The sequence below is a fragment of the Pseudonaja textilis genome, chromosome 8, assembly GCF_049901715.1.
Source record: "Pseudonaja textilis isolate UNSWEBS1 chromosome 8, rPseTex1.2, whole genome shotgun sequence".
NCBI lineage: Eukaryota > Metazoa > Chordata > Lepidosauria > Squamata > Elapidae > Pseudonaja > Pseudonaja textilis.
Genome location: NC_141997.1, coordinates 8,342,518 through 8,355,930, shown reverse-complemented (window position 1 = coordinate 8,355,930; position 13,413 = coordinate 8,342,518). Strand labels below are relative to the sequence as shown.

The 13,413-nt window shown below is 38.1% G+C and overlaps 1 protein-coding gene across 9 annotated transcripts in view; it reads right to left on the bottom strand.

Annotated features, from left to right (window-relative positions):
• The window catches only part of MAP3K15 (mitogen-activated protein kinase kinase kinase 15), an 87,136-nt gene that overhangs the window by 6,515 nt on the left and 67,208 nt on the right, over window positions 1-13,413 (bottom strand). For 8 of the 9 annotated variants that reach the window (XR_015744531.1, XM_087938231.1, XM_026714180.2 and 5 more), the window contains 4 exons: window positions 11,852-12,026; window positions 11,021-11,195; window positions 9,293-9,478; window positions 7,725-7,830 (listed from right to left, as the gene is read on the bottom strand). Coding sequence is in view for 8 of the 9 variants with exons in the window: in XM_087938231.1 (XP_087794357.1) it covers window positions 7,725-7,830; window positions 9,293-9,478; window positions 11,021-11,195; window positions 11,852-12,026 (642 nt within the window). In the remaining variant the exon portion in view is untranslated. Of the gene's footprint in view, window positions 1-6,316; window positions 6,571-7,724; window positions 7,831-9,292; window positions 9,479-11,020; window positions 11,196-11,851; window positions 12,027-13,413 lie in introns of those variants that run through there. The other variant, XM_087938234.1, reaches the window with a different exon arrangement.

Here is a 13,413-nt window from a genome sequence, read left to right as displayed (position 1 = left end):
GGGAAGTCCAGGGGAGAACAACACTGACTAGGATGCTGACCCCCGGTAAGTGGCCCGGTCACCCTGGTGACAGTCCCCATTGAACTGATCATCCAATCCTCAGGATAAAAAGCTAGCCTAACAGCCCTTCTGGACTTGAGGTACACCAGTTGCTTGGTCAACTCTGCCCTGGTAGAAAAACTAGGGATGAGACTTAGACCACTTAAAGTGCCAGTGGCATTCTGCCAGTTAGATGACTCTATAGAGGAGAATCCCAGAAACATTTGTCACTGAGCTGATAGAAATGTGACTCGAGTTGTATTGTGACCTTCAGCATGCAGAGACATTTGGTTTTGGAATTAGCCATGCTAATTGAAATGGAACCCTATGTGAACTGAAGGAGGGGAAAAAACTCTGTTGGTCTGAAGCTGAAAGGCTTAGGGAATCCCAAGGCTGAGCCAGGAGTGGGGGCTGCATGCGAGAGCAGAAGAAGGGTGATCCCCGAATTCTACTGGAGTACTAAGTCTTACGGGATGTGTTTAGCGAGAAGGGTTCAGATGAACTCCCACCCCACTAGCCAATGGACTGCTCCATAGAGATCATGCCGGGAGCTAAACTACCCAAACCGAAATTGTATTTCATGACTCCCGGAGAACTGGAAGAACTATGCTCTTTTATAGACAAAAAAACTGAAGCGGGGGTTTGTCCGACGGCCCAACCCAGGGTGGCTGCCCCGATACTGATCTGGGAGAAAAAGGATGTAGTACCTAAGCATGCACTATGGTGGGTTAAACGCTGTGTGTGTGGAAAATGTCTATCCATTGCCATAACGAAAGATATGTTAGCCCATTTGGCCAAAGGAAAGACCTTTACCAAGTTGGACTTGCAAGAAGCCTATTACTGAATTTGAATCAAAGAGGGAGAAGAATGGAAAATCTCGTAACTGCCCCTTAGGGTGTTTTCAATTCAGGATCCTCCTCTTTGGAGTACAAGGGGCCTCCATTGTCTTCATGCAGCTGATAAATGAGGTAAAATTGACTACTTGGGCTACCACATCTCCCATAAGGGGATAGAGATGGATCCTGAGAAAGTTAAGGCAGTGCTAGAGTGGCTCCACCTCACACCAGAAAGCAACTGCCAAGCTTGTTGGGATTCGTGAACTTTTACTGCCAATTTATCCTATCATTCACCCAGTCCGCCCTCCCCACAACAAACTTGCTAAAGACAAAGTGGGAGGGGAAACCCAAACCAAGCAAAACCCTGAAATGGACAATGGAATGCCAGGCAGCATATGAAGAACTCAAACAGTTCTTTATTGTCGAACTGGTGCTAAAACACTCAGACCCTAACGCCCTATTTATTATTCAGGCACATGCTGGTGATGTGGCCATGGGAGCTGTTCTTTTACAAAGGAACAGCCAAAGTGCCCTGCAACTGTTTGCAACTTGTATGTACACCTCCAGGAGAAATTGATTTAAATTCACTCTGCTTCCTCCCAGTGGGAATTTCTTAGCTGATGCACTTTCCAAGATGCCTCAATAAAACAGAATTCCGGCAGAATTTTATAAAACATTACAAGAATCGTTGAATCTTCCATTGCTAGAAGTTATGAATGAAGTTATGTTAAAGAAGATACCTAAATCATGGTCAGAAGCCTATATTACACTTATTCCAAAAGAGGAGGCCGACCCATTACAAATTAAGAACTATAGACCCATTTCTCTACTAAATGCAGATTATAAAATCTTTGCTTCAATATTGGCAGAAAGACTTAAAAAATATTTAAATAATTTTATCCATCCTGATCAAAATGGATTTCTGCCAAAGAGACAAATTAAAGACAATATGAGAGTAATCTTGGACACCTTGGAATACTACGAGGCACATCCTGAAAAACAAATGGCTCTGATATTTCTAGATGCACAGAAGGCATTTGATAATGTGAATTGGCAATTCATGTTATTACTGTTGGAACAGATGGGTTTTGCTAGAAAATTTATTCAAGCAATAGAAGCTATATACTATAAGCAAATGGCAAAGGTAATGATAGAGGGAGAACTGACAGACTCTATTAATATAAGAAAAGGAACAAGACAAGGGTGCCCACTATCACCTTTGTTGTTTGTGTTAATTTTGGAAGTGTTAAATAAAAATATTAGAGATGAAAGGAATATAAAAGGAATGAAAATCAAAAAGGAAGAATTTAAGCTGCAAGCATTTATGGATGATCTGGTTTTCATCTTAGAAGACCCTTTAGAAACAGCATCAAAATTGATAGAAAAGATAGAGACATATGGAACGGTGGCTGGTTTGAAAATAAATAAAGATAAGACAAAGATTTTTGACAAAGTATATTCTATTAACACAAAAGGAAGAACTGGCAGACCTATTGAAAATCCAGGTCACGAATAAGATCAAGTACTTGGGGATATATTTGACAGCAAGATGTAGTACATTAAAAGAGAATAATTATATTACACTTAAACAGCAGATAGCACTAGATTTGGCGAAATGGGAAAACTTACAACTGTCACTAATAGGGAGAATTTCAACAATCAAGATGAATATATTACCCAGAATTTTATATTTGTTTCAAACAATTCCAATTAGGCTTGGAAGAGACTACTTTGTTGAAATATATATGGCAAGGTAAGAAAGCGATAATAAAGTTAAAACTTTTGCAAGATGCTAGAATTAGAGGAGGATTTGGTTTGCCTAATTGGGAGTTGTACTACCAAGCTACAAATCTGATGTGGGTTAAGGAATGGATAACACTAAGAAATACTAGATTGTTGACATTAGAAAGACATGATCTGTTGTTGGGGTGGCATGCTTTTTTATGGTACAAAGGAACTAAAACACAGGGGTATTTTAGAAGACATTATATACGGGAGTCTCTGTGGTTAAACTGGGAGAAAATTAAAAGACAATGTTATTTGAAAATTCCAGTCTGGTTATCGACTATTGAAGCATTTTCGTATCCTATAATATACAAAAAGGAACAAACAGTTAGATATGGTGAAATATTGAATGAAAAGGGTGAACTTAAATCTATGCAAAAACTAGAGGAACAAGGTATAAAGATGAATTGGTTTTCATATGCGCAAATACATTCAAGGTATGATAAAGATTCTAAAATGGAAGGTTTCTATGATAAATTGACTGATTTAGATAAGATTTTGACAGGTACTGATGAAAAGGTGATCAAAAAATTGTATGGATATTTATTAGAAATTAAACTAGAAGAAGAACAAGTTAAAGAAACTATGATTGCTTGGGGGAAGAATTTTGGATATGGGATTGATTTAGAGAAATGGCAAAAATTGTGGTCTCAAAATTATAAAATGACAATGTCAACAGCATATAAAGAAAATTTGTATAAATGTTTTACAGGTGGCATTTTCCCCCAACAAGAATAGCAAGAATGTTCAAGAAGAAATCTGAAAAATGTTGGAAATGTCATCAGACACCTGGCTCATATTACCATATGTGGTGGACTTGTGCGGATGCTAAAAAATACTGGACTAAAATCCACATGTGGTTGGAAAAAATGACAAAAAAACTTATAGACTTGAAACCAGCTATATTTTTATTGGGAATTTTACCTGAAATATATAGTAAAGACTTGAAATACCTGATTGTAAATGTATTAACAGCGGCTAGGATTGTATTTGCTAAAAACTGGAAAAATGAGAAAATACCATCACAGGAGGAAATCATTAAGAAAATATTGGAATGTGCTGAAATGAGTAGATTGACATTTGAAATTAGAGAACAAGAGGATAAATAATTTTATAAAATTTGGGATCTTTTCTATCAATGGTTAGACAATAAAGTACAGTAATGAATTATGTAGATTTTAGAAAATAATAAATATACAAAGATGTACTTCTTTCTTATTATATCTACAAAATTATTTTAGGATAGATTTGGGATGGTAATATGAACTGTTATAAGATCTAAGTAAATTATGGCTATCTTGTAAAACATGAATGAATAAGAGTATAGTCAAATGATTGATTAATAATGATACTAAGGTATTTAATTTTTGATTGACAATATGAGATTATATGTAAAGTAATTGTAATTGAAGACTACGAAATGGAAGCACAAAACAATTTTTAAACCAACCGGCACACCTATGGAAGATAGCTTGATGTTTTTATGTCTTGTTTGTTTATGTTTGTTTTTAAAAACCAATAAAATTTTGAAAAAAAATAAAAAAATAAAACAGCATTAAGCAGGAAATAGACAAGTTACTCTGTCCCACTAGCTTGTAGCACCAGTCACCACCCGCGTACAGGCAAGAGCAAAACCTCAAATTGGGGAAGACATAGCAGAGACCCTGAGGGCAGCATTGGAAGGGGATAACTGGTTCCAAGCTCACAAAAAATGAATGCACAATGCAAGATCTAGCCTGTGTGGAAGCAAGCTGTCAAAGCTGACTCAACTTCAGCATTGCACCAGCTTTCAGTTTGCATTTTGCCAAACAGAAACTGTGTGGGGGTTGGTAAATATCTAGGGAGGGGGGAGGGCTGAGGAATGCATGTGGGCTGTTGCTTGAGAAACTTGACACCTCAAGGTCACAGCTCATGAACTGTTCAAACGCGCAGACTGTCTTCCCAAAACAAAATGACTGGATTGGATTGATGAATGATGGGCTATTGGTGGCCCATAGGAGGAAAAGGGGAGCTATAACTAAGTGGATCATTTAATAAAGTTTTACTCTTGGTAATTGTACATGCCAGGAATTTCTTTTTTTGAATGTGACAAATGAAATGCCTGACATTAAGTCAGTACTCATAGTAGTGCCTACCTGAACCCCGCCAGGAGCTCAGTAATCCCAAGATGTTGGTGACAAAGAGTTGGAGGAGGAGAAGCCAAGGGAACCCTTGGCTCAAGGAGCCCTGGCAGCATTGCAAGCCAGGCCAGGGATGCAGCTGGTGAGTGCATGCCTTAAATAGAGGGCTGAAAAGCCAGAGCAGCCAGCAAGCTCAAGGGAGTAGCTGAGAGATGCCCTGTATCAGGGATCAAAAACCCACTGGGCGCGAATGTGGGGAATGTGCCAAATGGGACAGTTGGCACAAGGTGTACATTCCTGAAAGCCAAAGATTGCTAATCCTGGAAAAGAACCACCAAACTACCAGACATTTTGGCTTTGTAAAAATATTACACTTAATTACCCTAGTTTTGGTGGCTGTCGCTTAAAAAAGATATTCAGAGTTGTGTGACTCTTTCCTAATCTACGCTTCAGCCAAGTGCTGGCAGGGGAAAACACCAGGACTCCTTTAGTCATTGGCAGAACCTAATGCCCCCTGGAAGGAAATTTGTATGGATGTTATAATAGAACTACCAGAAAGCTTGGGAAATACTGTAATCTGGGTGATCACTGATTTGTTCTCCAACAAGTGCATTTTGTACCCTACTGAAAATTCATTCCAAACCTTGGCTAAGTTGTTCATCCACAAGATCTATAGGCTGCATGGTGCTCCTCAAAGAATAATTTCCAACCGTGGGGTGCAATTTACTTCCAAATTCTGGCAAGAGTTTCTAAAATTTGTCAGGATGTCCCAAGGACTTAGTTTCAGTCATCATCCTGAAACAAATGGGTGTGGTGAACGTACAAATGGGGTGCTAGAACAATATATAAGATGTAATGTAAACTACCAGTGGGACAAATGGACTGACCTCCTCCGTTTTGCTGAAGTGGCTTATAATAACTCCATACATAACAGCAAATGTTTATTCCTTTTAACATAGGTATAGAGCAGGACTTTGTGCCCATGCCTGAACTGCCCTGATCACTCCTCCCATTTCATTACTGGGTTGACCAATTACAGAATTCCTGATCAGTTTGTTAAAAAATAATTGGAGGAGGCAAGAGAGACTGATAAAAAACATAGACAAAAACTGGACAATGTCCAAAGACTTCAAAATAGGAGATCAGGTCTACCTCTCCATAAAATACCTGCAGTCCCTGCAACCTTCCAAAAAACTGGGACCATTAGTATGTTCCCCATCAAAAGAATAATCAACCTGGTCACAGTAGAACTCAAACTGTGGAAATCTCTTAGGCGCATTAACTGGATTTTGCATTGTAATTATTAAAATCAGAAACTCAATCAGCTCTGCGTCCCAGGCCACCTCCACCACCCAAACCTGTCATGATTGAGGGGGAACAACATTTTAAAGTTAAGGATATTGTAGATTCTCACAAACACAGAGGAAAACTCCAATATTTAGTTTCATAGAAAGACTGAAAGTCCCTCCAAGACTGAATGGATGGATCTTAAGCACATTAAAGTGGCCAAATTCCTTAAATGCTTCCATAATCAATATCCAGATTAATCAAAATAGTTCCCTACTCTAACTGCACATCTACCTTGTAGATACCCCTCTCTGTGTGTTGTGTCTTTCCATTTGTTTTGAAAGGACTGGTGTCCTTGTCAAGGAGAGCAACATGTCCGATTCATCAGCTTCAGTTTGGTGACTTCCGATGTTCTGTCATCAATTGGGGAAAAGAGGGGGGAATAAATGGGCAATAAAGATGTATACCTTTATGATGGGAAATTGGAAGGAGAGAATTGACAGCTGAAAAAGAAAGAGAATTTTGTAATCCAGTTCACATTGACATCTTCAAGACTGTTTACCCTGAGAGTGGAATTTCACCAGTCCAAACACCTCAGTGTTTCCTAAATTATCTTGGCAGTGACAGATTGGCTACATATGGACAGACTATGGGGAGACGGCTAAAGGAAATCATGGGTTTAGTTTTGAATTGGGACATGGGAATTTTAGATTCCACTTGACTTTACTGTATTCAGCATCTCTTAGTGAAAGTATCTTTTCACTTCAACCAAATGGAGTCGAGAGTTTTATTTCCCAAGGAGATCAGACTGGGACAGTCTGACCCTCTGCCTATTTTGATGGGTAGGTGGCTTCCTCCTTGATAGTCCCTCAATTATTGTCTTTTGTCCATTTGTCTGGTGCCTGCTTATTGGAGTGTTGGTTGCTGGAGGGGATGTGTTCTAGTCCTTTTGTTTCCTTCCTAGGTTTTCTTATTTGAGATTTTAGGAAGAATCATATCATCAATAAGGATGGTGTATGTGTTTTCTGACCAAGCTCTACATCCTATGTGTACAAATATTTCTACTTCATTTGTCATTCTCAAAAAAAATCTGATGATAATCTATGACCAAGATTTGTATACAGATCTTATAGTACAGGACAAAAATCTAATGCCACTGCAAGACCATTACTGATGAACACTCTGGGTATAGACTATCAACCTCTATAAATTTAAAGTATGATGTAGCCCACAATTTTATCAGTTTGCCAGTAAAACTGAAATGTAACTTTTTAAAAATCTAAGTACTGTCACTTAGATACCACTTTCAGATATTGATCTATGGCAACTGTGTCAAACTTGTGGCCTGTGGGCCAGATGCATCATGTACTGGCCCCGCCCCACCTGGTTTAGTGAAGGGGAAAAAAGTCCCGATACATCACGTGATTATTGCATGATGACGCGAGTTTGACATCCCTGATCTATAGGGTTTCAGATATAAATTGATACTGCAAGTAACCCCAAAGTACATTATGTGTGACAGGAGCCTTCAGGTTTTGTATTAATTTCATAAATGACGTTAGTGGTTCTTTTAAGTTATATTGGGTGTGTCTCATTCTGTAGTATGTCATACTAAGAGGGTTAGGCACAGCATATTTAACTGTGTCATTTCACTTACCAGGAATAAGAATAGTGATGGCTGCTTGAACTGCACGCCGTATTATATTATCCATCGCAAACATCCAATGAGGTTTGATGACATGATTCCTTAATACTTTGTTCACCTGTTAGAAAGAGGCAAACCAATTGTTATTGATTAAACTTACTAATCAGGTAACTGCAGCATTACAATAAAGAAACTTAATAGCTCCTATAAGCAATTGAGTTATAATATAAAAAGGTTCAGTAAATATGGAGAACTTCAATCTTTATATTTATTGGGAAAAGGCAGCTGTTTCTATTTGAAGAACATTACTGGTGGTTATCTACTATCAGACTGTCTTAAGTTGGTGCTAATTAAATGTTTTGATACTACTGTGTTTCCCCCAAAATGCGACCTACTCAGAAAGTAAGTCTTAGCTTGATTTTTACACATGCACTCAATATAAGCCCTACCCAAAATAAGCCCTAATTAAGGCCTGCCCACTCCAGAGTATATGGGTAAAAATTAAGTTATGGTGGAGATGGGGGTGGAGCTGTCCTACTACTTACTTTTGGATAGTTGCAGCCTGGCTTCACACACCTCGGCCCATTTCTTCTGCAGCCAGCAAGGCTTTCCTGATGGTCTCTCTAGCCAATAACAGAGCTCCAGATCTGGAGCTCTGTTATCAGCTACAGAGGCCTTCAGAAAGCCTTGCTGGCTACAGAAGAAATGGGCCGAGGTGTGCTAGGCCTGGCTGCAACTATCCAAAGCCAAAGAAGTTCCTGAAGGCCTCTGACAGCAAAAAGGAGGCTGGGGCAACACAAACAAGTGAGGTGAGTCAGTGGGCAACATTCCCCCTTCAAAATAAGACCTGGTACCTTTTATGGTGTCAAAAAGAAAGACAAGGTCTTATTTTCGGGGAAACACAGGTAGAATTCAGAATGTTCAGACAACATTATCATTTGAAGACTTCTAGCTTAGGGAAAGCTTACTTTTCATGGTAAAAACTGGATAGATTGACAGAATGACTGTTTAATATCCGAATAAAATTATAATCACTGTTTTTAAAGAAAACTCAAAGTTTGTAGTGTTCAGAACATGTATTTGCTTAGTCACTTCAATGTTTTATTTTTATTATCTGCAACTATATCACCAATCCAGGCAAAGCAAAAAGCCACAGATGAAATAATGTATCTATACTGGTTATGCAAAAGTGTCTGGGATATTTGCTTATTTAAAGTTCTATACACAATGTATTTTACAAGTATCTGCATAGAGTAGAAAGTGGAATTCATTTACAGCAATTTTATAAATAAATAAAAATGTTCCAGAAAATTTTCTATGTATGTGCCTTTAATCATCATCTGTAATGAAATTTTTATATCTATATGAGTTGTCAGGCCAGTTTGTCTTCTGATCTTACTTCAGAATGATATGTTTTTGCTGTAACTTTCTTGAATTTTAGGTCATGAGAGATGTATTCATTTGCTCATACTGGTGAATATTTACCAGCTATGCTAAAGTGCTTAAGAATACATGAATGTTTGCAACAACAAAACTTTGCCCTTCCCTGTATTCCAATATTAAGCTAGGTTCGAACATACTGCATCTTGAAATCCAAACAATACTAATTGAATCTGATTGATTGAAGCATTGTCAAAATCCAGTTCCATTTTCAACTTTGATATAGTTGATGCCATAATTCTGTGTTCAGGAGTGTGTATGAAATCTCTTAAAATCCCAATTATCTGCTTAATGTGAGCAACTGAAAGACGCAGCTCTTCAGAACTCTGAAAAATATGAACATGCAAAATAATTTTTTAAAAAGCCAGAAATGATGAGTTCAAGAAATAACTATTGTAACTCCAACCCATAATTACCCTAAATCACATGACTGAATCAATACATTAATTGAAAAGAGGCTTAGTAACTGGTTTGTCAAACTGAATATTGATAGTATAACTGAAAGCTACCAGTTTCATTTATTTTCATTTCTTATATAGTTGTATAGGAGTAATTAGGAATGGAAGAGCAGTAACAGCTAGTTTGATGTAATGGTTAAGGTGTTAGAAAGCAAGAGACTGTGAGTTCTAATCTGTCTTAGCCATGAAAGCCAGCTGGGTGACTGGATCAGTTTCACTCTCAGCTGAAGCTACTTCACAGGGTTTTGTTGTGGGAAAAACAGGAAGAGAAAGGCGTACAGGTAATCCTCAACTTTCGACCACAATTGAGGCCAACATTTCTGTTGCTAAGTAAGACATTTGTGAAGTGAATTTTGCCTCATTTTACAATTGTTCTTGCCACAGTTGTTAAGTGAATCATTGCAATTGTTAAATTAGTAGCATGGTTGATAAGTGAATCTGGTTTTCCCATTGATATTGCTTATCAGACGATTGCAAAAGGGGATCACGTGACCCCAGGAGACTGCAACTGTCATAAATATGAGTCAGTCACCAAGCATCTGAATTTTGATCATGTGCCCACCGGGATGTTGCAATGATCGTGTGAGCTCACTTTTTTCAGTGCTGTTGTAAATTTAAAGGAACTTTTATAAGTTGAGGACTACCTGTATTATGTATGTTCACTGTGTTATTCTTTAGAAAATAATAAAGCTAGACCAAAAATCTTTTAAAAATGAAGGTGCAGCTAGGTGCTGCGTTTTATATTTGGACTCCCAAGATTGGAAAAGAAGTAGAAGGAAAAATAAACTTGTTATTTCTGAACTATATCACTTTTTATGACTCCCTCTATGAAAATTTCCATTTAATAATGTTTATTTATTTAGGAAAGTATGAAGAATATAAAGCAATTTTATGTACACATATAAAATGATCCTAAAAGCCAGAGAAGGACCAAGCATGAAATTTAGTGGAAATGTTTTTATGTCATCCTGTGGGAACTGATTGCTGATTTAGTCCAGGGGGAGGAAGGAAAACAAGAAAGAAAGAAAGAAAGAAAGAAAGAAAGAAAGGAAGGAAGGAAGGAAGGAAGGAAGGAAGGAAGGAAGGAAGGAAGGAAGGAAGGAAGGAAGGAAGGAAGGAAGGAAGGAAGGAAAGGAAGGAAAGGAAAGGAAAGGAAAGGAAAGAAAAGAAAAGAAAGAAAGAAAAGAAAGAAAAGAAAAGAAAAGAAAAGAAAGAAAAGAAAAAAAAGAAAAGAAAGTCTAGGACAACCATGGCCAAAAATTAAAAAAAAATGTATCATTTTCTGTTGACTTTCATATTGTTATATCGACAAATCCTACCTTATAAAGTACTGTGTTTTAAAATTCTCATATAAAGCAATTATTTTACCATAGTATTAGCTTTTTGCAAATTAGCAAGGTTTGTTATTACCTGTGCTATACAAACTTGTAGATTAGAAGCTACTTGATTCTGCTCTTCCTTAAGTATTTTATTAAGAATTTCACGATGTTCACTGTCCTTCCTCAGTAAGAAAAGACCAGAATCTTTTTCATCAAGGAAAGGAGAGGAATTTCGCTCATTTGGAATTGAGCTGTCATCAGGAACACTATGTGAGAAATGACAACATTCACAGAAAAGTATAAAAGACCACATAAATTTATGAATAAAATATATCCTAACAGTTAAGTAACTTATTTTATTGATTCAATAAAATATAGTAAAAAGATAAGTAACAAAAGGAGACTGGTGATAATATTGACTATATCATTAGACTATTTTCCAGAACATCAGCAAACTCCCAACTGGCATAAAGATCAGGATGCAAACTTCCTGACAACAATTGGAATTAAATAAAATTGCCCATCTTCCTGGAGATTCAGATGTCAGCAAGTAAAAATAAATATTTCTAGTTTCAGACTAGCCTGTACAAGTGATATAAAAGCCTTGAGTACCAATGCCATAAAGTGGACAATAAAGTAAGAGATGCACAACTTATTCAATTGCAGTGTTTGAGTTGATACAAAGCTGCTCCACATTGACATCAAAGATAAGGAATTAAATCTTGTGTGTATGCACACTTTCTTATGTGTGGCACATTCGAATCACTTCGAATGGCTGGACTAGATTGCCACCAAACTATTGCTTAACATGCCAAACTACTGCTTAACAACAAAGCTTATGCTATACCACTGACATAAAACTGCCACCCTCCTCACGTACCATCCATGACTAGACAAGTAATTTCACCATAGTAAATTCTACCTTAATAAATGGGAAATGGGACTCTTTGATTGCACTTCAGAAAGAGAACGCTTTGCTTTTTCAAACATGTCAGATTGCACATCAGAGTCTGGAGAGACAGAGCCAGGCTCACTGCTACTACTGCCAGTCTGCTCCTTGTGGACTGGCAGAGGCAGAGAAGCACTACGACTGTAATCTGGAAAGGAGCAAAGGAATAAATAAAAATGTTATTCATCACTTAAGTGATGGAAAAATTGGGCTACAATCAATTTTAATTAAAATAGCTATCAAATATAACCAAACAAGACACTGGAAAAGCAAAGCAGAAAAATAAAGCCCAAACAGATTACAGGTAGCCCTTTCAGCTCTATTCTGATTAATTGACTTAAGGCCACCATTGAACCCAAAATTTCTGTTGCAAAGTGAGACATTTGTTAAGTGAGTTTTACCCCCATTTTACCACCTTTCTTGCAACATTTGTTAAGTGACTTATTGCAGTTGTTAAGTTAGTACCACAGTTATTAAATGAATCTGGCTCCCTCATTGACTTTGCCTGTCAGAAAGTGATCACATGACCCTGGGACTCCACAACGGTCATAAATCTGTTGGTTACCAAATGTCTGGGTTTTAATCATATTCAGTAATCATGGGGATGCTAGGTCATAAGTGTGAAAAAGGGTCCTAAGTCACTTTTTTCAGTGCCATTGTAACTTTGAACAGACACTAAATGAACTGTTCGTCAGGTCCACCATATTTGGCTTGGTACTGTGCTGGCATCCTGTCATCCAAAGACTGGGGGGGATGGATGGACTTGAGGGAAGACAAATGGGCAGCAATAAACCTGTATGCATTTTTGTGTGGGAATTTGGGAGAGGGGATGACAGCTGAAGTGGCAACGTTTTTCAGCAAGCTGACAGAAATGTAATGGGGGCTCACACAGAAACATTTGAGTTTTGTTGGTCCACCAGGCATGGAAAGATACTAGGATTGGCATGGCTATGGAAATGGAACCCCTATGTGAACTAAGGAAGGCGGCTGCTTCAAACCTGGTGAGCTGAAGTGAAAGGAAATCTGGGAAAAGACTTAGGGGACCCAAAGCCAAGGCAGGAGGTAGGGCTACAATGCGGGTGTGAAAGAAGACCAACCCTTGAATTCCACAGGAGTACTGGGACTTGCAGGATGTGTTAAGCGAAAAGGGCTCAGACGCGCTCCCACCCCACTGGTCAACTGACCGCTCCACAGAAATCCTGTCGGGTGCTAAACTGCCTAAGCCGAAGTTATATTCAATGACACTGAGGGAACTAGAAGATTACATGCTTTATAGACAAACATTTAAGACAGGGCTTCATCCAACTGGCTCAACCCAGGATGGCTGCCTCGTTCCTAATGTCTTTGCTGTGGTTAACTGTTGTAATATAGATAGTACTCAAGACCATAGTTGAGCCCCAAATTTCTGTTGCTAAGTAAGGCAATTGTTAAGTGAGCTCTACCTGATTTTGTGAGCTTTTTTGCCACATTTAAGTGGCACTGAAGCTGTTAAATAAATCGTGTGGTCATTAAGCAAATCTGGTTTCTCTTGTCAG